Raw genomic sequence first — 27,963 nt, forward strand, 5'->3', positions numbered from 1 at the left:
TGGGAGGAAACCGGAGTACCTGGAGAAAACCCACGCATGCACGGGGAGAACATGCAAACTCCACACAGAGATGGCCGAGGGTGGAATTGAACCCTGGTCTCCTAGCTGTGAGGTCTGTGCGCAAATATTTTGACCACTAAACTCATAGCAATCCAGGCAGGCACCTGCCACCCCCAGACCCCCAACCTAGTAATAATTTTTTGGAGCCCATCCCAGCTGACCTTGGGCGAGAGGCGGGGTACACCCTGGACTGGTCATCAGCCACTGGATGGGTCATAAACTTAATATACTAAATATCACCACAAGTGTACATTCAATACATATAAACACACACTTTCTGGTTTAGTTATTACCTATGAAATAATTCATACATGAAATAATTCACAAATAAAACCAAAGAAATGTGAATTATTGTAACCTTTAACTTTTTTAAACAAGTTCCTTTATTCAAGATCATTCATACCCATACAGTCCACTGTGATGTTAATCATTGACAAAGAGAGTGCAAAGCTGTGAGATTTTCCTTTTGGATTTCCTCCTCAGTGGCGACTCACAGCACACAGCTGGTGAGGTGACGGACTGGCTGTGAAGCCCACCACCGGCGTCAAATCCACCTCTTCCGGCGAAATCCCAGGTGCGGGGGTGAATCGGAAGTGCTGGAGGAGGTGCGTGAAGAAGAGGAAGAGCTCCATCCGGGCCAGACCTTCACCTAGACAAGCCCTGCGGCCTGTAAAGCGAATGTCAGTGAGGCTAAAAAGTGGCTAAACAAGGAAAGAGTGGTTGTACCTGCAGAGAAGGGTAAGAAGGCATCCCTCCTGATGAATTTACCCTCCTCATCCAGGAAGTGGGAAGGGTTGAAGGTGTTTGGTGTCTTCCATTCAGTCTCATCATAGAGGACAGATGTCAGCAGAGGGACCACAGTGGTCCCCTGGGTGGACAAAGTCACAAAAAACACAAAGTATTATTTACTTGATTGGAAACCTTCATGGTCGGTGCCTGTCGTGGCGGCAATCCCAGAACCACATCAGCGGTGACAAATTCCATCAAGCAGGAGCCATAAAAGGCCTTTTTGGCCCATGGAATTCCTGAGGGAGCTGACAGGTCCTGGCAGGCCAAGCGGTTCAAGGAGACCATGGAGAAACGACTTCTGGACGGCTTCAAAGAGATTCTTTTCCACCATTTCATGAGAGGGAAACAATACACTGTGGACACCATGTCACGGGGAGGGTGTGCTGCTGTCCTCAACTCAAGATGTTGTGGACAGATGGTAGGACATCCTCAATCCCAGCAGTGCCTGCGAACTCCACGGTGGACTCTCCTATCTTGAGACTGAGGTCGGCGAGGTGGTTGAAAAGCTCCTCAGTGGATAAAATCCACTGGACATTATGACTGTATACAATTCCACAACCATGATAAAACTACACAGCTCGTCCTGGTCATGGAGTTATGGACCAAGTCTTCCTTGAGGCTCTGCATCGGTCCGTCGTGGTGAAGAGGGATCTGAACCCCAAGCCAAAGCTCTCAGTTTCCTCATCTGTCTGTTTTCCTGCCCTTTTAGGTCCTGAAAGGACAAGATCGTGGGTCAGGATGCCTCCCAGACGCCTCCCTGAGGAGGTGTTTGTAGCACATCTGACCAGACGGAGGCCTCAGGAAAGACCAAAGACACATTGGAGATAGCCTATCTCTCCACCTGGCCTGGGAATGCCCCAGGGTCCACAGGAATCTTGGCGAAGCAGCTGCGGAATGGGAAGTCTAGGATAGGCTTCTCGTCTTAGGCTACCCAAGATAGACGGATGGAGCAGCTGACCTTTTCGATGAAGTATCCCTGGAAGGTGACATCTCTGCTGGTGCTGTGACTGATCGACATGGGGACAATGTTGGCCAGCCTCTGAGTCTCATGGATGACTGCGTCGGTGTAAGGCAGGTTCTTCCTGTCCTCCATCTGGACCTGACGGACTCCCACCACCCTGCTCAGCTCCTCCTGAACCCGATCTGCAGGAGAAGGAACACTGATAGTCATGCCTGCCTCTTTTTTTTCCATGCATTATTATGATGATTTGTACCTTGTATTTGAGGGTACTTGGACATTAAAAGTAGACTCCAGCGAAGGGTATTAGATGTTGTTTCAGTTCCAGCACCAAATAAATCCATCACACTGTAGACCAGGTTTTCATTATGGTAATGTAACCCCTGGATGTCAGACTCCTAAAAAAACAACAGATATGTTCTACATGCATTCTTTCATTGAGGAGAGGTGTAAAGATGAGGATGTCCTACCTCCAGGTTTAGCTTACGTGTCCAGAAAGCATCGATGAAGCAGCGACATATGTCAGGGTTGAAAGTCTCCTTTAGACTGTTTATTAATTGCAATACAAGCTGCTTGTTATTCTCCATAGCTCTCATTAAATCCCTCCAGTTTTTAATCCAAGGGCCCAGCCATGGAAAGACATTGTAGATCTGTCATGAAGCAAATGGACATGATTGTCTTTGCTGCATTTTCTATCTTACCCTTTTACTATATATTTTGCTGTTAAAGTTAGATTTGTGGGTAAAAATTATTACTTTTTTTTTTTACCTTTTCACAGTTGCTGTCTCAAATTTTGAAAACTGTGGCAAGTATATATATTTATATATTTTTTACAAAGATTATATTGGGAGCTAGGAGACCAGGGTTCAATTCCACCCTCGGGCCTCTCCGTGCATGCGTGGGTTTTCTCCGGGTACTCCGGTTTCCTCCCACATTCCAAAAACATGCTAGGTTAATTGGTGACTCCAAATTGTCCATAGGTATGAATGTGAGTGTGAATGGTTGTTTGTCTATATGTGCCCTGTGATTGGCTGGCCACCAGTCCAGGTTGTACCCCGCCTCTCGCCCGAAGACAGCTGGGATAGGCTCCAGCACCCCCCGCGACCCTCGTGAGGAAAAGCGGTAGAAAATGAATGAATGAATGAATGTTATATTGGGTTCTGACACCAAAACAATAGTGCTGCCTTTTATAATACAGTTTGAATAGAATTGGGTCATCTTTTTAAGTACACAATGGGTTGGTGTAGTACCAGGATGGAAGGTGATCCAGCCAGACGGGTGGCCTCTTGATCATTGACCAACATATCTCGTAGAACCGGATCTTTGTAGCCAAACCTCTTTCCGAAGATGGTGGCCGAAATGATATTTGAAGTTGCATAAGTGATTGGAATTTTGGTGTCAAAGGCTTTACCTGAAAGGAAAGACAGAATACATAGGAAAGGACAGAAAAAAAACTATGTGGATTTCATAAAAAAAAAGGTTACCTTCATGTTTTCCAAACTCTTCAGTCAGGTATTGACACTCCTCAATGATTTTCTGCTCACTGAGCCTCTTTCCCATCCCAAAATCTCTCAGGGTTGTTAGAGTGAAACGCCTCATTTCTTTCCAGGACTCACCATTGGAGAGTACGATGCCTGTAAGAAAGTGCCAAGTGTGTTTCAGAGACAGATATAACCTTTGGGATTACATCTTATTTTAATTTAGAATTAAGAAAATGACTCCTCGCCCCTCTCTGAGCTATCACCGTATTGTTTCTGTGTCCCAATGATCGTAGGGGCAACCACAAACAGCTCCCGAGTGAGGGGCGAGACAGCTGATAGATGAAATAGGGCTCCATGATGAGGAAGATAAATTGACCTAGTTTTGCTTTGCCTGGACGTGGGTCACAGAGGCCCTCCTCTGGAGCCATGATGACGAGTGTTTGGTGGCTGGGCCTGCACCCATGGGGACCGGCCGGGCACACCCCAAAGAGGCAACATGGGCCCCCCCCTCCCCTCCAATGAGCTCACCAATAGCTCTCAAGAAAACAACATGTGGTCCTGCTGGCTTCACCGAACCATGACCTTCCACTCTCACTGGATTGGTTCACAGCCGAGTGTGGAGCAGTCGGGATGAGAATCAGCACCTCCGAAGTCCGCATCCATGGTTCTTGCCCAGGAGTTTTAAGTACTTCAGCGTCTTGTTCACAAGTGAGAGAAGGCTGGAACCTTGAAATTGGTGCGGCGTCTGCAGTGATGGAGATATGCATCTGTCCATTGTGGCCAAGAGGCAAAGCTTTCAATTTACCGGTTCCATCGACGTTCCTACCCTCACTCACAAGCTCTCCCATCGAGATACGGTGAGAAGGTCTATCATCTGGAAACTTGGAGTTGAAGTGTTGCTCCTTGATACTAAAGGGAGCCAGATGAGGTGGCTCCGCCATTTGGTGAGGATGCCGCTGAGGATGATGTGTTCAGGGCCCATCTGACTGGCAGGAGGCCTTGGGGAAAACCCAGAACGCATTGGCGAGACTAAGTCTCTGGTCTTCCCTGCTTAAGCTGCTGCCCCCACAATAAGACCTCAGATAAACCGAAGCAGATGGGTGGAAGAAAAAAAAAAAAAAATTTAAAAAACAGCATAAAAAAATGAAAAATCAGCACTATTTTGTCTAAATATTTAGAGAAAAAAAGTTGTAATGAACCAGAATTTTTTTAAAGAGAAAAATGTAATTTTACTAATGTAAAGTTGAAATGTTAAAGATTTTTAAAGATGTTAAAGTGGCAATATTATGATAAACAAAACGACAAATAAAGTAATGATTTTTGGAAAATTACGTTGCGGAAAAAATTCAAATGTTCCAAGGATAAAGTCAAAATATTATGGGAATAAAGTCATAATTCTGTGATTGGCTGGCGACCAGTCCAGGGTGTACCCTGCATCTCGCTCGAAGTCAGCTGGGATAGTTTTATTATAATTATATATATAAATATATATATATATATATATATATGTATATGTGTGTGTGGGTGCGTATGTGGGTATATGGCCATATAGATATACGGGGGGGGGGCCCTGCGGGGGTCTGGCGTAGGGCGTTCCATCTCTACCGCCCGGTCCTCCATGGGGCAGTGTGCCCGGGCCTCTTCTGTCCTGGCCTGGGCGGTCCTATGTCGGTGGTCAGGCCTGGGGTTGCCTGGGGCGGGCCTGGTTCTGCTTCCTGGGGGTGTGTGGGGGGCGGGAGGCGGTGCCTCCGGCCGTGGACGGGCTCCCTTCCGGCCGGCGGGGGCGCCCCTGTGCCCACGGGTGTGTGGCCTTCGATGCCCTTCTGCCCTAGTGGGGTATGGTCTCCCGCTGGTCTCGGGGGTGCGGCTCTCCTCCGGCCTGCTGGCGCCCTGTTGCCGGTTGGGATTGCTCCTCCATGGCCTCTTGCTGGTCTCTTCGGGGAGTTGCTTTGGGGGTGGGTCTTGGGGAGTCGGCCCTGGCTTTGCCCGCACCCACGGGGCCGGAGGATCTCTGGCGGTGGGGGCTTGACCTGGCTGCGCGGGGCGGGGTTTGCTGGGTGGTAGAAGGCAGTCTCTCTCCTTTTGTCATTCTCAGTGACAATTACATATTCACACACTCGCATTCACATACACAACACACCTCCATATGGACACTCACAGCACATGGGTGCTTCTCTATACAATCTACTATCTTATCCCTGATGTTTATATAGTATTTGTATGCTATTATTACAGTAATAATGATGTCAAGCAGTGAGATTTTAATTACTGTAACCGTATGGTTCCAATTGTGTTTACTATCATGGGTCATGTCTTCACCGTTACTATTGCTACTGGTAAGTTGGACTGTTTCATTTCACTGATATCATCTCCAGTGTGACCCTTAGCCATCATTGACATTTAACTGTTCTGTTTGTCACTGTTGTTGTTTTGGGAATTCTTGTTGCTGCTGTTTTTGGCTCTCCCTCTACTTTTATCAGACTTTGTGTCACACACAATTGCATCTAGCAACACGCAGATGCAGCTACAGTATTCTAATGTCTACATTTTTAAAATTCATTATGAAGCACACAGATTTGGACAACTGTTTTCAACAACTCTATTGACATAAGAAAGACTTACCATTCCCTTTGGTGAAATCATGGAATAGAGGACTGGATTCTCGGTCTCCAAACTCCTCAGCATGGTTTATGAGAGCTTGTCGGACTGTCTTGCTTCCAGCTAGGACCACAATCTTTTTGAGTCCCAAGTGGAGGGTGAAGACTGGTCCATACTTTTTAGACAGCTAAAGAAATAAGGCTTAGATTGGGACAGTCTTGTAGGTAAACATACTAAGGACTCACCTTAAAAAGGGACTGATCAAGCCTGGAGAGATCCACCTGAAGCAGGTTACCAAGCAAAGGAAGACATCTGGGCCCAGGAGGATGCGTGTGTTTAGCTTGGAAAGTCCAACTGGAGTACAAAAGGTGGATGACCAGCAAGCCTGCGAGGATCCCCAACAAGGAGGACAACGCAGGAGCCTGCAGGAGCTCTTCAAACATGTTGTGGCAGGGCACGCACCTTCCTTCACAAACACACTTACTGGACACGCTCAGTTGCTCTCTGTCAATGATCAGTAGGATGCAGTCCTCCAATCACACACCGGTGGGTGTGTTGAATGACGCAGCAAAATAAATAGATAAAAATAAGATCCAAAGGTCGTGGAGGCATGTAAGGTGAAAAATATGATTGTCTTCAGTTGGCACTGCTTCACTTTCTGAGTCAAGGTTTGTTTTTGAGGCAACGACACAGGAAGGCTTCACAATCATTCATTCATTCATTTTCTACTGCTTTTCCTCACGAGGGTCGCGGGGGGCGCTGGAGGCTATCCCAGCTGTCTTCGGGCGAGAGGCGGGGTACACCCTGGACTGGTGGCCAGACAATCACAGAGCACATATAGACAAACAACCATTCACACTCACATTCATACCTATGGACAATTTGGAGTCGCCAATTAACCTAGCATGTTTTTGGAATGTGGGAGGAAACCGGAGTATCAACCAGTGAATAACAAGACATAAAATTCAGTAGTTTTCTTGTGAAATTATAGTTTTAAAATGTGCTGTGGACCAATAAAAATAAGCTTTGGCAGTAAAATACCCCTGGCCTGCACTTTGGACACCCCCGTTTTAGACCAGAGAGTAGGAAAAAAAAGGCTGTTCTTCATAGATCTGAAAATAAGCTGAGTTTACATCTGTTTCTTCTATTGAAACACACTTTCTTTTTGGAATTTTTTTTGGAATGTGGGAGGAAACCGGAGTCCCTGGAGAAAACCCACACATGCACGGGGAGAACATGCAAACTCCACACAGAGATGGCCGAGAGTGGAATTGAACCGGGGTCTCCTAGCTGTGAGGTCTGAGCGCTAACCACACAGCCGCCGTGCAGTCCGGGTTCACAATCATGATAATATATAATATAACTTGAATGCTGATATGTGGGTGGACATTGCGTGTAAAGGGAAGGGGTGATAAACGATATCAGTTTGGCTTATGATAGATTGTGACTCTATGGCTTTGTTGTGATAAAGTATCATCTCAACGTCTCCTTTACAAAGTGTGAGCAGCAAGCTGCAACACAGAGTCTGATGCTTTTTTTTAAACTTTATTGCTAACCATAGCACACTGACAGCAGGACTCGGTCCCAACGTCGCGCTATTAAACTCTCGTATGCGTTTTCCTGTCACTCTCCACAGTACCAACAGCTACATTTCCTCCTCATCCACCACTGTGATCATCAGAATTCTGGACATGAACAAACCATACGTGGCACAGCGGTCGAGTGGTTAGCGCGCAGACCTCTCAGCTAGGAGACCAGGGTTCAATTCCACCCTCGGCCATCTCTGGGTGGAGTTTGCATTTTCTCCTCGTGCATGCGTGGGTTTTCTTCAGGTACTCCGGTTTCCTCCCACATTCCAAAAACATGCTAGGTTAATTGGCGACTCCAAATTGTCCATAGGTATGAATGTGAGTGTGAATGGTTGTTTGTCTATATGTGCCCTGTGATTGGCTGGCGACCAGTCCAGGGTGTACCCCGCCTCTCGCCCGAAGACAGCTGGGATAGGCTCCAGCACCCCCGCGACCCTCGTGAGGAAAAAGCAGTCGAAAATGAATGAATGAATGAACATACCATACATGCAGCCAGTTGAGGAATGAACGTGAATGAAGGTTCTGTTTTTTTAGTGTTTTTGTTCCTTTTCAACAAGACAGCAGATATTCTCTTCCAATGTATTTTGGGAATAATTATCGAGTCAACATGAGGGAATTTATGAAGTCCTTCAATCATACCAAAGCCAGGCGTGGTATTAATTATTGGACCTTTGCTCAGCTTTTTTATCTGGGAGACTAATATTAACTACCTAATCTACACACTAGAGGTGTTTGGCACTTGGGCATGTTGCCCATCGTCCACAATCCTTACGTAAAAACAAGAACACATGCATACGCTCCATTTCCATCATGTGACCTTCATGTCAAACAGGCGACATTGTTTCCATTAGAGCGCTCTCTTTCTCTTTTCTTTGCAATTCCTGTTTCATTAAAACATCAAACTCACTGACATATAGCCAAGTGGGTGTGGCTGCCATAGGGCAAGTCAAATATGCCATTGCAGCGTGCAATCATAAGTGCAAACAATGCAGGAATGGGACCTGCTCCAAGGAACAGGGACATAGAACATAGGAACATAGAACAGGCTGACTTATTGACAACAAATACCAGCTTCCCAATCATTGCCTCAGACAAACTTGTTGGAAACAATACCTTGTATTAGGGGATATTTAACCATCAATAGCAAGGCCCATCTTAGTGTGGTGGAAGTGGTGTCCGTGCCTGCAGCAAAGAGGTTGAGCACGACATGGACCATGTGGTCCTCACTGAAGTGGTTCTGCTCATCCGATAGATCCGGGTGGGAGCGAGAATGACCACACATTTAACATCAAATTAGAAATATAGCAGCACTCCATTGAAAGAGTCGACAAACCTCTTTTTGCTTGCATGAAGAAGCAGTCCACCAGACCCCTTGTACGCCGTTTGTACTCCTGAGTCACACGGGCCACCACAGAAATGGCCTTTGGATCTCCAGCCTTCATGGTGAGCAACCATGCCCCTCTGCACAACCTGCTTCTCCACAGCATCACACATCAGGTGTGTGTGTAATATCCGCCGCTACCTGCTCCCGCGCTTCGTCCCTGAGAAAGAACCACCATCCACTGACTCGTCTATCCTGACTTCATTGTGGCGGACAGATTAAGACCCTGACCCTGATTCAGCTTGTGAAATATTGGGTTCTCCAAAATCCTCTGCATGGTTGACCAGAGCCTCCTTGACCGTCTTGTATCCAGCCAGGACCACCACTTTCCTGGTGAAAATGTAGATCATAAACACCGAGCCGTAAGAGAAGAGCAATGAGCGGTATATGAGTTTAGCATGAGGACAAGTTGCATACGGTGTTTATTTACCTTAAAGGCTAAGGTGGAGCCTCTTGAGATCGAGCTGCAGCAGGTTGCCAAGCAAAGGCAAAGGTCTGGGTCCTGGAGGCCCCTTCATAGGTTCCTGCAAAGTGAAACACCTGGAGGCAAAAACCAAGAGGAACATCATGGCCACACCGCCCAGTACGCTGCTAGAACTGGACAAGATGAAAGCCTGAAAGTCTTCCAAAGGAGACATTGTTTGGACAGCAGGAACACAAGAGAGGAAGACTTCCACTCTTTTCTTTCCTGCAGTGTTCCTCCAGGTGTTCCCCCTTTATTTAAATGAATATTTGGATATTTGATCCTTGTGTAAATGGTTAATGAGTTCAACACACACAAGGCAACTTTGCCTTTAGCCCGTTCTATGTCATAGTCAAACACAAGACGGACAGACGGTTTGACAAAAAGGAAGGGAAAGACCCAAGACACATTGGAGAGACTATGTCTCTCAACTAGATGGAACACCTTCCATCTTTGCTACCTGGGCCTCCATGGGGTGGGTGGGCCTTGCCTCCTCCATCCCTGAGCAGGGCAGTCCTGTGTCGGTGGTTGAGTTTAGGGTGGCCTGGGTGATTGGTGGCGTGGGGGGGGGGGGGGGGGGGCGGTGCCTGCGGCTGCGAGCGGGCTTCTTTTTCCCGGCTGTCGGGGGTGCCTCTGGTCCCTTGTGGGGTGTGGTCTCTCACCTGTATCGGGGGTTGGTTCTGTTTCTGGTCGGGATTGTCTTTCTGCGGCTGTTTGCTGGTCTCCCCGGGGCGGTGGGGTCAGTGGTTCTCCGGTGGTGGGGGGCGGGGTCTGCTGGGTCCCTCTCCTTTCATACATTCTCAGTGACAATTACGCATTCACACACACACCTCCAGAAATACCTGCACAATGAGTCTGTTCTTATTGTTGTTTATCCAGGCTCTTATTTTGAAACATGTTTCTTATGTATTCATTTTGATTTAGACGTTTTAGACACACTTTGTTGCCTTTTGTGCTTTTATAAACCATAATATAAACTATAACTCTAAACTATTCTGTACAGCACTTTAGTCCACTGCGCTGGTTTTTTAAAGTGCAAATAAAGTTAGATTGGATTGGAAATGCATCAAAGGCACCATGATGAGGCGGACATAACAGCAGTTTGAATCAGCGGCGACTGACACCACACAGCTGGTGAGGCAACGGTTTGAGCGACATGCTCATCACTGGCGTCAAATCCAGCTCGTCCTCCGACATCCCGGGTGGCGGTGTGAAGCGAAAGCGCTGAAGGAGCGTGGTGAAGAAGAGGAAGAGCTCCATCCGGGCCAGACCTTCGCCGAGACAAGCCCTGCGGCCTTCAAGAGAATCAGTAGACTTGATGTTTTGCTTCATGGCGGCCATGTTTTTCAACCAACTTTGTTTACATTTTACAGACTTGAGAGGTTGTACCTGCAGAGAAGGGCATGAAGGCATCCTGCTTGATGAATTTACCCTCCTTATCCAGGAAGTGGGAAGGGTTGAAGGTGTTTGGCGTCTCCCACTCACTCTTATCATAGTGGACAGACATAAGTAAAGGCAAAATAATGGTGCCCTGTGGAGGAGATGACATTATACCGTACGTCCAAACTATGTAGCGAGCCAACAAAGAAAGAAGCCAACCTTTTCAAGGAAGTGGCCCTGGAAGGTGACGTCCTGGCTGGTTTGGTGAGGAATGGTTATGGATGCGATGTTGGCAAACCTCTGCGTCTCGTGGATGACAGCGTTGGTGTAGGGAAGGTTCTTGCGATCCTCCATGCAAACCTGGCGGCTTCCGATCACCCTGCTCAGTTCCTCCTGGACCCGATCTTCACGGAAATAGATAAATATTTGACTGCAGACGATCACGTCTAAAATAAAGTCTCTTGGATTAACAGATTAACAGTCCGAATCAGCACTTCCAAGTCCATGAAGTTCTCGCAGGAAAAAGGGTGGAGTGGCATCTCCTGAGTTGGGGATGAGACTTTATGCAAGATGGACGGGTGCATTGGTGCACCATCTGCAGTTATGTGGACTCTGCGTTGGTCTGTTTTGGTGAAGTGGAAGCTGTCAATTATCCCACGTTTACCTGTCGTCATGAGCTTTGAGTAGTGACCCGAAGGACCAGATCACAGGTACAAGGTACCAGAGATGAGGTGAGAAGGACCATCATCTGGGAGAAACCCAATGCTCCCCTACACTGAGAAGAGCCAGGTGAGGTGTCTGGTCAGGACAGCTCCCGAATGTCTCCCAAGGGAGGTGTTCAGAGCACATCCAACCAGTAGGAGACCCAGGACATGTAGAGGCCACGTATACATGGACCCAAATATTCCAATTCCATTCAGGTTATTTGCACTTGTATACACCTCAAGTGCCAATCCGAATTAATATATAATCGGATTCACAGGGGTGGAATATTCCTTTCCCCTTTCCACTGACAACATTCCGATTGAGCGGGTACAAGATACCTCAATCGGAAAGTTGTCAGGGTGCGTTCTTTCAGCGCATGCTCAGCTGTGACGTAACACGCAGACGTCTCTCAGGCTTTGAAAATGGCGGCGAGCAGTCCAAATTTCAATGAATCACGTGATATTGTTTACGTTTTACTGCGCATGCCCCATTGACTATTCCGTTTGATTATAGCGGTGCATGTAGACAGGAGATTGGAATATTCCTTTCCATGTATACACTGTTTTCTGGTACATCATTCAGGAAAGATTCCATTCGGAAAGAGGAAAATCTCCTCATGTAAACGTGGCTATGTCTCAATTGGCCTGAGAACACCTTGGGATCCGCTGGGAGGAGCTGGACAAACTGCTGCCAAACTCGGATAATGGGAAGAATAGACGGCTTAATCATCCGAAAGCTAGCTTTGCGTGATTACTTGTTGCTAGGCAGAGTTTGTTGGGCTCCAATATAAATACGACTTGTAAAGAAGCACCGTGATGGAATACCTTGGATTTGGGGATATTTGGCCATCAAGAGAATGGCCCATCTTAGTGTGGTACCACTGGCGTCCGTTCCTGCTGCTAAGAGATTGGCCACGACAAAAACCAGGTTGTTGTCGGTGAAGTGGTTCTGCTCAACAAAGGGGAAGCAAGAATGGACAAACATTTCACATAAAAAAGATATAGCAGCACTCAATTGAAAGAATTGACAAACCTGCTCTTTTTGCTTGCGTATAAAGAAGCAGTCGGCAAGCCCCCTGCACACTTCAGGGTTCAGGTTCTCCTTCACTTTGGCCAGCTGGTCCTTTATGTCCTGGACGTTTGCATCGCGGCTCTCTAGAATCATCTGCCGGTGTTGAACCCATCTGAACAGCCATTTAAAGCTGTTGTAAAGCTAGAAGAAGTGACAATCGTGATTATTTTTTTTTTGATGGAAAATCATCATTTTGTGGTCACACACAACACTTCCCCAAGGGGTCGTGCGTCTTGGGGGGTCGGGTTTCACTTCCGTTTCCGGGTTTATGTGGTGGTCATTAGTGGTGGGCAAAACCGTTCATTTCAGTGAACCGGATCATTCCGATTCAGTAAAAAGAGCAGTTCATTTGGATCAATTGGTCGTTAGCCTCCACCCTCGAGGCATCTCTGTGTGGAGTTTGCATGTTCTCCCCGTGCATGCGTGGGTTTTCTCCGGGTACTCCGGTTTCCTCCCACATTCCAAAAACATGCTAGGTTAATTGGTGACTCCAAATTGTCCATAGGTATGAATGTGAGTGTGAATGGTTGTTTGTCTATATGTCCCTTGTGATTGGCTGGCGACCAGTCCAGGGTGTACCCCGCCTCTCGCCCGAAGACAGCTGGGATAGGCTCCAGCACCCCCCGTGACCCTCGTGAGGAAAAAGCGGTAGAAAATGAATGAATGAATGAATGGTCGTTAGCCTTTGATCTCCCCCTGTGCATAGACCCGGTCAGCCAGGTAGACTTCACAAGTCGGTCAGATAGTGACAAGCTGACTGACTAACCCCACTAACCCACTAACCCCACCCACCCACAGAGCGAGGCGCGACGATAGGATAAGACAGGCAAGCACGCAGATAGTCCCGCCCTGCAAAAGGAACGGTGAACTGACTCTCCAGCCAATCAAAAACAAAAAGCATTAGCAACTGAATGGACTGAACTGAGTCTGCACGGCGGTCGTGTGGTTAGCGCGCAGACCTCACAGCTAGGAGACCCGCTGGCAACCAGTCCAGGGTGTACCCCGCCTCTCGCCCGAAGACAGCTTGGATAGGCTCCAGCACCCCCGCGACCCTCGTGAGGATAGAAAATGAATGAATGAATGAATGGACTGAAGGGGTATTTTAGGGGCGGTGACCTTGTTCATTCCGTTCACCAAAAAAGTACTAGTTCTTTTGACCGGTTCGTTCATGACCGACACACCACTCATGGTCATAGCCTCGGAGCTGTGGCTGAGGTTTTGTTGTTGTCTGGTTCAAGTGGTTGATTCCACATTTGGTGCATGACTTTTGACATTGAAGCAAACAAAACCACACCTAAAGCCTCACCTGAGTTTGCTGAGATCCAAGCAAGAGGATTGTGTCATTGGCTCGTGTCACCATGGCGGTGAATCGAGTGTCGTTGTATTCAAATCGTCTCCCGTACACAATGGAACAGATGACATTGGCCGTGGCATTACTCACTGGACTTGTATCGAATGGTTTCCCTGAAAAAAAGAGAAGTGATGAGGGATGACTGTCGCCATAACTGTCACCCATCTCCACCAATAAGGGGCGAATTTGTATGTTTGACATGTTGACAGTAACCACTGTCCAAGATGTCCAAGATCCTTTGATGATGGCCTACCTTCATACTTATCAAAAAGGAGAACCAGGTGCTTGGACTCCTCTATGATTTTGTCTTCAGCGAGTCTTTTACCCATTCCGAAGTCTCTCAGAGTGCTGATGGTAAAACGTCTCAGTTCCTTCCACGAGTCTCCGTTTGCAAACACAATTCCTAAGAAACACATCATTAAAAAAACTCCTGCATCATGCAGGAATTTTCTAGAGGCAGAACATGTAAGATGTAAGAGGAAGCTTAGAAGCTAGAAAATAACAAAGATACTGATCACAAATTCCGGTCATAAAAGTGAAGGAATCGGTGAGGAACCAGCAGTCATGAAGAAGTACAACCCTCATGGTGAACGAATCCGACTTCTGGAAAATCGGACCAAACTCTGTCACTGGTCATATCATACAGGTGATCAATCAGCTGATCTGATACCCCGTACTCCCGGAATACCTACCATAGGATTTGGTTGGGCAAGGTCCATGCACCTTCAAGGACCCGTTAAATGATATAGAGCTGGTCCACAGTCCCACGACCAGCTCCTCCTGAATCTGAGGTTCAATTAGGGCTCTCGTCTCCAGAACCCCTGAATGGTAGCTTCAACAGTGACTGGTGCTATGTGGATTTTTATTAGGGATTATCAGCCTGTTGTCCTGGCGATCAGTTCTGGTGCTTGTGTGTCTCATTATAGGAACATTCCTGTCTTGGAATATGTCTTTTCAATGCCGTATATTACTTCATTTAGCCACTTTTATGTTTGAAAACAGAAGTAAAATTCATAGCGTTCAAAGTGTTGAGCGACAAATATACTTCAAAAAATTAATTAAAATTAAATGAAGGTTCAAGTCAAATAGAATCAAATTTGTTTCCCACAAAGATAAACAGACAAAAATAATGTCTGGCGTGCTGGTAGGAGTTGGCATGTCTTCATGTCGGCAAACAGTCCTCACGGTTCATTTGATTGGTCTAATATTGACATTAAAGTTGCTTTGGAATGATGTAATGCTGCAAAAGAACCTTGACTTGGTGTCTGATGTCACAAATGTACATGTCACCTTACAATTGTTTGAAATATATACATTAGATTTTTAAATTTCAGTAAATTATCCCTTTCCACGTCCCGGACCCGGATAAGTGGAGGGAAATGGATGGATGGATCCCTTTTTCAATTCAGTCATTCCTGTTTTTATATATCTATATCTATATCTACAGCTATGGATGAAACTAGAAAGCACGCCAACTTCAAAAACTGGCTTCAAATATCCTTGCAATTATTTTAAATAGAAATACTTTGACTAAGAAAAATCTATGTAATGTTAGCAGAAAAATCCCCAATATTCAGAGAAAAAAAGCTTCATTTTTTTAAGAAATGTTGTCATTTTGTAATATCCAAGATTAAGATATGCCTTTATTCGTCCCTCAGTGGGGAAATTTGTATAGCCTTTAAATATTCATGTCCTTTCATTTTTCACCCAATGACCCTCGTTGGAAAAAGTTAGGACACCCCATGTTTAAGGGATGATACTCTTACCGTGACCATGATTCATATCGTCAAATATTGGGTAGACATGGCGTTCTCCAAACTCCTCTGCATGGTCGACCAGAGCCTCTTTCACCGTCTTGTATCCAGCCAGGACCACCATTTTCTTGATGCCAAAGTAGACCGTAAACACCGAGCCGTATCGTTCTGCGAGCTAAGAGAAGACCTATGAGTGGTGCATGATATTAACATGAGGACTAGTCGCATACGGTGTTTATTTACCTCACAGAGGCTTTTCGGGAGCCTATTGAGATCGAGCTGCAGCAGGTTGCCAAGCAAGGGCAAAGGTCTTGGCCCTGGAGGCCCCTTCCGAGTTACCTGCAAGGCGAACCTGGAGGCAAAAGCCAAGAAGAACATCACGGCCACACCGCCCAGTAAACTGCTAGAACTGGACAAGAGGAAGGCCAGAAAGTCTTCCAAAGGAGACATTGTTTGGACAGCAGGAGCTATGGACGTCTTCGATACTGACCCTCTCTTCCTTCCTTTTGTTTGGGTTTTGGCACTGCCTCACACCCTTTTTATAGGCATGATTATTTAAAGGCTATACTTGTATAACTGCTTTGCCAAGTTAACACATTAAAAATTTTATATTATATACATATCCTGTACATAATTGTAGAAGCATGAATAAGCATGTGGTTTTGGTTATTAACTCCATATTTTCAACGAGGACAGGTGTTTATTTAAGCAAATGAAATTACATTCTAGTAAAAAGTAGAGATGTGAAAAATAGAATTAACATTATCATAACTGAAAAAGATAAAAATGTGTCATCTATTTTCAAATGCTAAGTGGTGCAGAAAATGGAGGGATGGATTGATGGAGACAAAAAAAACAAAAGACAAAAAACTTCATGACATGGATCATTTGGACAACAAAGTGTGTCATCCGTGAGCTTGCAAATCATGGGAATGCAAAAAAGACGCCATCACGCTGATGCTCATCAGCACCGACTGACGGCACACAGCAGGTGATGCGGCGGACTGAGCGTCAAGCCCACCACTGGCGTCAAATCCAGCTCGTCCTCCGACATCCCTGGGGGAGGCGTGAAGCGAAAGCGCTGAAGGAGGGTAGTGAAGAAGAGGAAGAGCTCCATCCGGGCCAGACCTTCGCCGAGACAAGCCCTGCGGCCTTCAATCAGAATCAGTAGACTTGTTTGATTCATGTTTTGCTTCATGGCGGCCATGTTTTTCAACCACTTTTCCAGACTGGAGAGGCTGTACCTGCAGAGAAGGGCATGAAGGCATCCCGCTTGATGAATTTACCCTCCTCATCCAGGAAGTGGGAAGGGTTGAAGGCTCTTGGTGTCTCCCACTCACTCTTATCGCAGTGGACAGAAAAAAGGAGAGGCAAAACAATGGTTCCCTGCATGAGGGGGAGATGATGTTATACCGTACATCCAAACGGTGTCACCGAGAAAGAAGCAAACCTTTTCGATGAAGTGGCCCTGGAAGGTGATGTCCTGGCTGGTTCGGTGGTGAATGGTTGTGGGTGCAATGTTGCTGAACCTCTGAATCTCATGGATGACGGCGTCGGTGTAGGGAAGGTTCTTGCGATCATCAGCGCAAACTTGGCGGCTTCCGATCACCCTGCTCAGCTCCTCCTGGACCCGATCTAGATGGTGGTAATGGTAATGGTAATGGTAATGGTAATGGTAATGGTTTTACATCAGATTACAATTGAATGCATCACATAATCAGTTCACAGTTCCACATGTCCAAAAGGAGTAGGAAGAAGCAAAGCTTATTAATTCCTACCCCTCCATCTGGTACTTTTACAATCAGTAACCGTTATATTTGTTCACTTCCTGCTTTCCTAATATAGTTGAAGTTGTTTTTTGTTATGTTTTTTTTGTCACATACAGAAGTACGAGGTGATATGACCATCCAATGACATAATGGGTACCATAGTAAATGTCAATATAGTGATATGTATAGCACATAATGACTGCTTCAATAATTTAATTCTTTCATTTTATTTTATTTGTCCCGTACCAAAGTACGAGGTGATGACCATACAATGATATAATGGGTACCATAGTAACTGTCATGACTGGTTCAATAATTTAATTATTTTATTTTATTTTATTTGTCCCGTACCGAAGTACAAGGTGATATGACCATCCAATGACATAATGGGTACCATAGTAAATGTCAATATAGTGACATGTATAGCACATCATGACTGGTTCAATAATTTAATTATTTTATTTTATTTAATAATTTCCATTTTCCTTCATTGAGGATATCAAGTCTATTGGATAACCAGATGGGCCGCACGTTGGCTAACCCTGCTCTTGTGAATGTGAGTGTTAGGTTGTCTACATGTGCAAGGATCATGGACTGATAACCAGGTTCAGACTACTTGTTGCTAGGCAGACTTTGTTGGGCTCTCCTGTAACGGCAGTACCTTGTATTAGGGGATATTTAACCATCAATAGCAAGGCCCATCTTAGTGTGGTGGCAGTGGTGTCCGTTCCTGCAGCAAAGAGGTTGAGCACGACATGAACCATGTGGTCCTCACTGAAGTGGTTCTGCTCATCAGATAGATCCTGGGGGAGCGAGAATGACCACACATTTAACATCAAATTAGAAATATAGCAGCACTCCATTGAAAGAGTCGACAAACCTCTTTTTGCATGCGCATGAAGAAGCAGTCCGCCAGACCCCTGCAATCTTCAGGGTTCAGGTTCTCCTTCACTTTGGCCAGCAGGTCCTTTATGCCCTGGATGTTTTTCTGGAAGTTCTTTAGAAGTATCTGCCGGTCCTGAACCCAGCTAAACAGCCATGGAATGTTGTTGTAAAGCTGGAATAGATATTGGTGGTATGATGAAAAACTAGTTGTCATTTTTTGGAAAATGTTTGGACAACTTTCCAATTATTCCCATGATATTTTCGCTGTTTCTACAACCCATTTTCTCAAAAATTACAACTTTATTCACCCTTTTGTTTGTTGTGTTATCACATTTGTATTGAATATTTCAACTTTATGCGACTAAAATCTTATTTTCATTATATTCTTGTAAATTTGACACTTTTCTTCTTTTTTTTAGTTTACAACTATTTCCATTTTTACTGTTCGGAGCGCTTTTCAGGCCTACAGCTTTTACCCGAGCACAGCCCATACAGCGGGTGACTTCCTCTAAGGTTCAGTGTGACATCACAGGAAGCCGCTGTTAGAAAAAAAAACTCTGAAAAAGTCAGCGTTCAGAGCGTCTTACAGGGGATTATCTGAAGGTTTACACCATGGGGTGGCCAGCCAATCACAGGACACATATAGACAAACAACCATTCACACTCACATTAATACCTATGGACAATTTGGAGTTGCCAATTAACCTTCCTCTTGTCCAATTAACCGGAGTACCAGGAGAAAACCCAAAAAGATGACCAAGATAACCCTAACCCTAACGTTTGGACAACTTTCCGTACGTAGAACCTCACCTGAATTTGTTTGGATCCAGTCAAAACTAAGTTGTCTTTGACTCGTTCCACCAAGGTGGTGAACTGAGCGTCATCGTATTCAAATCGGCTCCCAAACACGATGGAACAGATGACATTGGATGTGGCATTACTCAATGGTTGTGTTGTATCAAACGGCTGCCCTGCAAGACAGGTTTACTTTGGAACGATGTCCAAGGATATGATACCAGGTACACATTTTAGTATTTTAAAACTACCGTAAAACGGGGTTATAACGGACGGCGGGGTATTAAAGGACAATTTTCGTGAATTTTTAAAAAATGTAATTCTGCCTTTTCATGTTAAACAGGAAGCTATTTTGTGTGTTTTTTTTCAAAGGCGCATATATTCTTGAACAAATCGTCCAAAAAATATGTTCCTTATAATCCCGTTTTACGGTACCCAAATGTTTTGTTTATTAATACTGAATTCTACTAATTGCGATCCAGTCTGGATCCAATTAACCACGCAAAAAAAGGATGACTGCACAGTAGACGAGTGGTGTGTCGCTCATGAACGAACGGGTCAAAAGAAATAGTTCTTCTTTGTGAACGGAATGAACGAGGTCACCGCCCCTACAATACACGTTCAGTCCGTTTAGTTGCAAATGCTTTTTTTTAATTGGCGGGACTATCTGCGTGCTTTGCCTGTCTTATCCTATCGTCGCGCCTCGCTCTGTGGGTGGGTGGGCTTAGCTGACTGAAAGACCAAGACCGAGTGATATAACTAGTTCTTTTGACCCGTTCGTTCACGAAGCAACACACCACTAGACATCACGTTTTCTTGATCTGTTGAGTCGGAACGAACGTGAACATGAGTGAACGGACTGACTCGATACGGCTGACCGGGTCTATGCAGCTGGGGATCACAGGCTACCGACCAATTGACCGAAATGAACGGATCTTTTTACTGAATGAACGGTTTTTCCCACCACGACTGCACAGTAGACATGAGATAATTTCCTGTGGTGGCTATCGTCTCAATGCAACCGTACTGACACCTTGAGGCCAGTGTCGTGTACTACTCTACTACCGCTGTTTAAGTAGAGACCCACGATGCGCTTCATCGGCTTTATTAAGAATTAGACAACACACGCGCGGTGTACATTCTCAACATAGCTGCGGTTGGCCATTCTCGACACTGCGGACGTACTGCTAACTCTGCTAACCGTCAGCTAACGAATATTCGACTCTGGCCAGCTAACGTCATAAGTCACTTCCCAAGCACCGCCTCTTAAAGGCGCACACACAAAGTCACAGCCACTGTATTCAACCGAGCTGATATCCGAGCTGATAAGATCTGCTGGCGATTAAAAAAAAGGTGACGTCATACCTTCATGCTTCTCAAAAATGGGAATGAGGTGGCTGCACTCCTCCATGATTTTCTCTTCAGCGAGTCTTTTACCCATTCCGAAGTCTCTCAGAGTGCTGATGGCAAAACGTCTCAGTTCTTTCCACGAGTCTCCGTTTGCAAAAATAATTCCTGTCAAAGACGTCATTGGAAAAGTCACGTGACAACTTCGCCAACTTGAACAACGCTCACAAGTGGCTCAAAAATTGTATTTTCCTAATAAGCAAACATTGATTTACTTTAGAGTGTAAGGCCAGGCCAGGGGCCAGGGGGTGTCCAAAGTGTGACCCAGGGGCCATTTGGGGACCACAGTGTTCATTCATTCATTTTCTACCGCTTTTTCCTCACGAGGGTCGCGGGGGGTGCTGGAGCCTATCACAGCTGTCGTCGGGCGAGAGGCGGGGTACACCCTGGACTGGTCGCCAGCCAATCACAGGGCACATATAGACAAACAACCATTCACATTCATACCCATGGACAATTTGGAGTCACCAATTAACCTAGCATGTTTTTGGAATGTGGGAGGAAACCAGAGCAAACTCCACACAGAGACGGCCGAGGGTGGAATTGAACCCTGGTCTCCTAGCTGTGAGGTCTGCACGCTAACCACTAGACCACCGTGCCGCCCACCACAGTGTTTATTTTTATTTAATTGGCCACATTCTAAGGGATGATGAACGTTCTTACCGTGACCTCGACTCAGCTCCTCAAATATGGTCACGATGTGGCGCTCCCCAAACGCGTCAGCGTGGGTGACCAGAGCCTCTTTGACCGTCTTGTATCCAGCCAGGATCACGACTTTAACGCTGCCCAAGTAGATTGTGAACACGGAGCCATATTCTTCTGCAAGCTAACACAAGAGCGGTGTTTATTTTCCAATTACTTCCTTCTTACAAATGTTGATCTTGTGATTATGACATTATTCCCATGATACGTATTATGACTTTATTTCAATAATAATGTCGCTGTTTCCGCAACCCATTTTTCCATTCATCGTGGTGCTGGAGCCTATCCCAGCTGTCTTGGGGCGAGAGGTGGGACACACCCTGGACTCGTTGCCAGCCAATCACAGGGCACATATAGACAAACAACCATTCACACTCACATTCATACCTATGGACAATTGTGGGAGGAAACCGGAGTACCCAGAGAAAACCCACGTGTGCAAACTCCACACAGAGATGGCCGAGGGTGGAATTGAACTTGCTGTGAGGCCAGTATGCTAACCACTCACACACTGTGCAGCCCAATACAACATTCAAACTACATTTATAGGTGAGCATCGCAGGTCTCCTTTAAATTTCTTATTTCAGGTAAATTAAAAATAATTCCAATGTTTCTCTCAGGTTTCCACCCTTAGACTGCTGTCTGCTTTTCATGTTGTTTTCACCTCTAAATGCCGCCTTTACAAGCAAAGGATATCCTAGCCTATGGATTGATTGTATAAGTGGCCACACTTGGGCAACATCACATGTAAGACAGGCTGAAATAAATAAAGCTGACACAGTATTTACCTCACAAAGGTTCAGGTGAAGCCTCTTGAGATCGAGCTGCAGCAGGTTGCCAAGCAAGGGCAAAGGTCTGGGTCCCGGAGGCCCCTTCCTAGTTTCCCGCAAAGCGAAGCGCCTGGATGCAAAAGCCAAGAGGAGCAGCACGGCCACACCGCCCAGTACGCTACTGGAACTGGACAAGAGCGAGGCCAGAAAGTCTTCCCAAGGAGACATTGTTTGGACAGCAGGAGCTCCGGATGTCATCTGTGCAGACTTGAACTGGAACTTTGATCCATATGCTCCACCTTCCACACCCCCTTGAGCTTGTTAACCTCTTAGAGTCTCATTTAAGGGGACTTTGGCTAACATATTGAAATGCTGTTATATATGTGTAGACTTTCACATCAGCAAGTGCTTGTGAGCGATATACTCTCCACATTTTCATGAAGGGTATTTTTTTCCCCATCAAATTCTAATTCAAATGCACAAAAAGAGCGATGGTGACATATGTTCTTATTAGCCAGTTCTACTCCATTATTTCCATCACTAATACTACCATATACATACATTCATATAGTAAGACCCTCAAACAATGCATTTCAGTATGTGGAATCAAACTATGGAATGGATTGAGTAAGGAACTCAAACAATGCGCAACGATGAGCCAATTCAAGACACAATACAAGCAGTTGATGTTTGCTAAATACAAGGATGAAGAGTCTTGAACCAGTCATGATGCTATGCTATATATATCACTATATTGACGCTTACTATGGTACACATTATGTCATTGTACAGTCATATCCCCTTGTACTTCTGTATGTGACAAAAAATAAACTAAAATAAAACTAAAATAAAATAAAACTAAAATAAAATAAATCAGAAAGGCAGGAAGTGAACAAATGTGACAGTTACTGATTGTAAAAGTACCAGATGGAGGGGTAGGATTTAATAAGCTTTGCTTCTTCCTACTCCTGTGAACTGTGAACTGATTATGGGATGCAATTGTATCAATTGTAATCTGATGCATGTTCAAGTGAAATAAAACCATTAACATTACCATAAGAATTCTTGTCCCAAATAATCATCCAAATGCTGCAAGTATTCCATCAATACAATTACACAAATAATCATGCTTAATCCAAGGCTATATCATTCATATTAACTATTATTTCAACTTTACAAATAACGATTCATGATAGTAAAAAATAATTTCATATAAACAATTTGCAGATGATGACTGCACAAAGAAAAAGTCTCTGTGTACAAAAAAAATGCACACAGAGCTAAAGTACAAGGAGCTAGTGTACACAGCACTACTGTATATAGATCTCGTGTACACAGAGCTAGTGTACATAGATGGTGTAGCTGACATGATGGATGAGCTGGATACAATTCCAATTATATATCACTTCCCTTATGTTCCCTTGTTTTCAAGGACAAAATGTTTGTCAAGAAAAGCGACTTTCAGGGTTATCAAAATACCTTCTCAGTCAGGCGTCTTAGTTGGTGCAAGCTGCTGTTTTACACACAGAGAGGACTCTGCTTCTTAGACGCTGTTGACAAGTGGAATAAACAACATTGTAGTGACAAATCATGACAATATCATGTGTGACATAAAAATGACCACAGATGCGGTGAACTAACCTTGCTCCAAAATTTCTAATCCTTCCAGGCTGGTTTCAGTCATTATTGATATATTTTCAGGGTCTGAACAAACTCTGCTGCTGTACAAAAACTCCCGCTCCCCGACAGCATCCCCAAGATCCAGGTCGCTAGCATACTTCAACAAATGTTTAAGCTACACGCGGTTCCCATGCCTTTGGACACTGCTGCTGCCAAAATAATCAAATAACATATATAAGGAATGAATTATTACAGATTTAATAAACATAAATATCTCCTGTTCTGCAACCGAAAACACCTCCACAAAGCTCGCAGTTGATAGCTAGCTAGCTAGCTGGCAGGCTAAAGTTAAGCTAATGCTAACGTCGAGTATTTCATATTATAACACCGACGTAAACAGATGAGGAAAGGTGACAGAAAAAAGCCAGATAAGCATATGACCTACACATACGGCTCCACATCGATGAATTTCCTTGTTAAACGACTGTCCATGTCGTCTACAACCGTATTCCCGTGAAAACATGGCGCCCTCGAACTTTGCCCTGGGAAGTCTGAGGGCTAACAATCCTCTGACGCATGCGCAGAATGGCCACAAGGGGGCCAGGTTTACTGTTTTTTCCCAAGTACATTTTACTATCTGGTATCAGGTTGTAAAATCAATACATTAGATATGTAAATATTACTTGGTGTCAGTGATTAAATTTACATAGAAATGTGAGGATACAAAGTTACACACAATCATCAAGTAAGGCATTAAATAAAGAGTGAGATTTTAGAGTAAAATAAGTTAAATAATAAATCCTTGTAAAATTTAAATTAATATTTGAGGTAATAATTACAGGGCCAAAAAAATCCTTTTTTTCAGTGCACTTGAACTGGCCGCTGACCATCACGGCTAGTCTGGTGCACAGCGCAATTGTTTGAAATATATACATTACATTTTGGAATTTCAGTAATTATCCAATTCAGTTTCCAATTCAGTCATTCCTTTTTCTTCTTAATTGGACTTCAACTAGGTTGAGTGTTATATATCTATATCTACAGCTACACTATGGATGAAACTAGAAAGCACGGCAGCTTCAAAAACTGACTTTAAATATCCTTGCAATCATTTTAAATAGAAATACTTTGACTAAGAAAAATGGCTGTAATGTTAGAAGAAAAAGCCCCAATATGCAGAGAAAAAAGCTTCATTCTTATTAGAAAAAATGTTATCATTTTGTAATATCCAAGTGGCAAGTTTGTGTCCTTTCATTTTTCCAATGACCCTCGCTGGAAAAAGTTAGGACACCCCATGTTTAAGGGATGATACTCTTACCGTGACCATGATTCATATCGTCAAATATTGGGTAGACATGGCGTTCTCCAAACTCCTCTGCATGGTCGACCAGAGCCTCTTTCACCGTCTTGTATCCAGCCAGGACCACCATTTTCTTGATGCCAAAGTAGACCGTAAACACCGAGCCGTATCGTTCTGCGAGCTAAGAGAAGACCAATGAGTGGTGCATGACACTCTGCTCTGGACGTCTTCGACACTGACCCTCTCTTCCTTCCTTTTGTTTGCGATTATTATACACGATTATTTAAAGGCTATACTTGTATAACTGCTTTGCCAAGTTAACACATTAAAAATTTTATATCATATACATATACTGTACATAATTGTAGAAGCATGAATAAGCATGTGGTTTTGGTCATTAACTCCATATTTTCAACAAGGACAGGTGTTTATTTCAGTAAATGAAATTACATTCTAGTAAAAAGTAGAGATGTGAAAAATAGAATTAACATTATCATAACTGAAAAAGATAAAAATGTGTCATCTATTTTCAAATGCTAAGTGGTGCAGAAAATGGATGGATGGATTGATGGAGACAAAAAAAACAAAAGACAAAAAACTTCATGACATGGATCATTTGGACAACAAAGTGTGTCATCCGTGAGCTTGCAAATCATGGGAATGCAAAAAAGACGCCATCACGCTGATGCTCATCAGCACCGACTGACGGCACACAGCAGGTGATGCGGCGGACTGAGCGTCAAGCCCACCACTGGCGTCAAATCCAGCTCGTCCTCCGACATCCCTGGGGGAGGCGTGAAGCGAAAGCGCTGAAGGAGGGTGGTGAAGAAGAGGAAGAGCTCCATCCGGGCCAGACCTTCGCCGAGACAAGCCCTGCGGCCTTCAATCAGAATCAGTAGACTTGTTTGATTCATGTTTTGCTTCATGGCGGCCATGTTTTTCAACCACTTTTCCAGACTTGAGAGGCTGTACCTGCAGAGAAGGGCATGAAGGCATCCCGCTTGATGAATTTACCCTCCTCATCCAGGAAGTGGGAAGGGTTGAAGGCTCTTGGTGTCTCCCACTCACTCTTATCGCAGTGGACAGAAAAAAGGAGAGGCAAAACAATGGTGCCCTGCATGAGGGGGAGATGATGTTATACCGTACATCCAAACGGTGTCACCGAGAAAGAAGCAAACCTTTTCGATGAAGTGGCCCTGGAAGGTGATGTCCTGGCTGGTTCGGTGGTGAATGGTTGTGGGTGAGATGATGCTGAACCTCTGAATCTCATGGATGACGGCATCAGTGTAGGGAAGGTTCTTGCGATCATCAGCGCAAACTTGGCGGCTTCCAATCACCCTGCTCAGCTCCTCCTGGACCCGATCTAGATGGTGGTAATGGTAATGGTAATGGTAATGGTAATGGTAATGGTAATGGTAATGGTAATGGTAATGGTAATGGTAATGGTAATGGTAATGGTAATGGTAATGGTAATGGTTTTACATCAGATTACAATTGAATGCATCACATAATCAGTTCACAGTTCCACATGTCCAAAAGGAGTAGGAAGAAGCAAAGCTTATTAAATCCTACCCCTCCATCTGGTACTTTTACGATCAGTAACCGTTATATTTGTTCACTTCCTGCTTTCCTAATATAGTTGTACCAAAGAACAAGGTGATATGACCATACAATGACATAATGGGTACCATAGTAAATGTCAATATAGTGATATGTATAGCACATCATGACTGGTTCAATAATTTAATTATTTTATTTTATTTAATAATTTCCATTTTCCTTCATTGAGGATATCAAGTCTATTGGATAACCAGATGGGCCGCACGTTGGCTAACCCTGCTCTTGTGAATGTGAGTGTTAGGTTGTCTACATGTGCAAGGATCATGGACTGATAACCAGGTTCAGACTACTTGTTGCTAGGCAGACTTTGTTGGGCTCTCCTGTAACGGCAGTACCTTGTATTAGGGAATATTTAACCATCAATAGCAAGGCCCATCTTAGTGTGGTGGCAGTGGTGTCCGTTCCTGCAGCAAAGAGGTTGAGCACGACATGAACCATGTTGTCCTCACTGAAGTGGTTCTGCTCATCAGATAGATCCTGGGGGAGCGAGAATGACCACACATTTAACATCAAATTAGAAATATAGCAGCACTCCATTGAAAGAGTCGACAAACCTCTTTTTGCATGCGCATGAAGAAGCAGTCCGCCAGACCCCTGCAATCTTCAGGGTTCAGGTTCTCCTTCACTTTGGCCAGCAGGTCCTTTATGCCCTGGATGTTTTTCTGGAAGTTCTTTAGAACTATCTGCCGGTCCCGAACCCAGCTAAACAGCCATGGAATGTTGTTGTAAAACTGGAATAGATATTGGTGGTATGATGAAAAACTAGTTGTCATTTTTTGGAAAACGTTTGGACAACTTTCCAATTATTCCCATGATATTTTGACTTTATTCCAATAATAATGTCGCTGTTTCTGCAACCCACACTTTTCTTCTTTTTGTTAGATTACAACTTTTTCAATTTTTGCTGTTCGGGGCGCTTTTCAGGCCTACAGCTTTTACCCAGGCACAGCCCATACAGCGGGTGACTTCTCCTGAGGCTCAGTGTGACATCACAGGAAGCCGCTGTTAGAAAAAAAACTCTGAGAAAGTCAGCGTTCAGAGCGTGTTTTCAGGGGATTATCTGAAGGTTTGGCGTGGTTTAACACCAGAATACAACATTCATTCATTCAGCTGTCGGGGTACACCCTGGACTGGTGGCCAGCCAATCACAGGGCACATATAGACAAACAACCATTCACACTCACATTCATACCTATGGACAATTTGGAGTCGCCAATTAACCTAGCATGTTTTTGGAATGTTGGAGGAAACCTGCGTACCCGGAGAAAACCCACACATGCAAACTCCCCAAAGAGATGGCCGAGATAACCCTAACTCTAACGTTTGGACAACTTTCCGTACGTAGAACCTCACCTGAATTTGTTTGGATCCAGTCAAAAATAAGTTGTCTTTGACTCGTTCCACCAAGGTGGTGAACTGAGCGTCGTCGTATTGAAATTGGCTCCCAAACACAATGGAACAGATGACATTGGACGCGGCGTTACTCAATGGTTGTGTTGTATCAAACGGCTGCCC

At 44.7% G+C, this 27,963-nt stretch overlaps 3 protein-coding genes and 1 pseudogene across 6 annotated transcripts in view; all 4 read right to left on the minus strand.

Moving 5' to 3' along the window:
• Nucleotides 1–392: 392 nt before the first annotated feature.
• On the minus strand, nucleotides 393–16,045 carry LOC131103336 (cytochrome P450 2K1-like; annotated as a pseudogene). The gene is made up of 14 exons (XR_013630042.1): nucleotides 15,824–16,045; nucleotides 15,593–15,755; nucleotides 14,080–14,229; nucleotides 13,782–13,939; nucleotides 12,444–12,616; nucleotides 9,296–9,462; nucleotides 5,911–6,087; nucleotides 3,292–3,441; nucleotides 3,058–3,218; nucleotides 2,278–2,457; nucleotides 2,064–2,205; nucleotides 1,808–1,992; nucleotides 787–928; nucleotides 393–727 (listed from the first exon to the last, which is right to left on the minus strand). The product of XR_013630042.1 is annotated as a cytochrome P450 2K1-like (transcript).
• Nucleotides 16,046–16,266: 221 nt separating this feature from the next.
• LOC131103332 (cytochrome P450 2K1-like) lies at nucleotides 16,267–22,872 on the minus strand. The gene is made up of 9 exons (XM_078797396.1): nucleotides 21,927–22,872; nucleotides 21,100–21,262; nucleotides 20,395–20,544; nucleotides 19,045–19,205; nucleotides 18,230–18,406; nucleotides 18,011–18,152; nucleotides 17,031–17,215; nucleotides 16,825–16,966; nucleotides 16,267–16,732 (listed from the first exon to the last, which is right to left on the minus strand). The coding sequence occupies exons 1-9, from the start codon at nucleotides 22,164–22,166 to the stop codon at nucleotides 16,545–16,547; spliced, it is 1,548 nt and encodes a 515-aa protein (XP_078653522.1). The 5' UTR covers nucleotides 22,167–22,872; the 3' UTR covers nucleotides 16,267–16,544.
• A 2,377-nt stretch (nucleotides 22,873–25,249) lies between these two features.
• Nucleotides 25,250–27,402, minus strand: LOC131103335 (cytochrome P450 2K1-like). The gene is made up of 6 exons (XM_078797346.1): nucleotides 27,388–27,402; nucleotides 27,003–27,179; nucleotides 26,784–26,925; nucleotides 26,007–26,191; nucleotides 25,801–25,942; nucleotides 25,250–25,708 (listed from the first exon to the last, which is right to left on the minus strand). Exons 1-6 carry the CDS (start codon nucleotides 27,400–27,402, stop codon nucleotides 25,521–25,523), a joined length of 849 nt encoding a protein of 282 aa, XP_078653472.1. The 3' UTR covers nucleotides 25,250–25,520.
• abca3b (ATP-binding cassette, sub-family A (ABC1), member 3b) overlaps nucleotides 27,289–27,963 on the minus strand; it is a 35,276-nt gene continuing 34,601 nt past the window's right edge. The window contains exon 31 of one of the 3 annotated variants that reach the window (XM_078797391.1): nucleotides 27,289–27,962. In XM_078797391.1, coding sequence (XP_078653517.1) covers nucleotides 27,670–27,962 — 293 coding nt within the window. In that variant the 3' untranslated portion in view covers nucleotides 27,289–27,669. The remainder of the gene's footprint in view (nucleotide 27,963) is intronic. The other 2 variants (XM_078797390.1, XM_078797393.1) reach the window with 2 other exon arrangements.

This window comes from Doryrhamphus excisus, linkage group LG16 (genome assembly GCF_037039965.1).
Source record: "Doryrhamphus excisus strain RoL-2023G ecotype Guam linkage group LG16, RoL_Dexc_Guam_v1.1, whole genome shotgun sequence".
NCBI lineage: Eukaryota > Metazoa > Chordata > Actinopteri > Syngnathiformes > Syngnathidae > Doryrhamphus > Doryrhamphus excisus.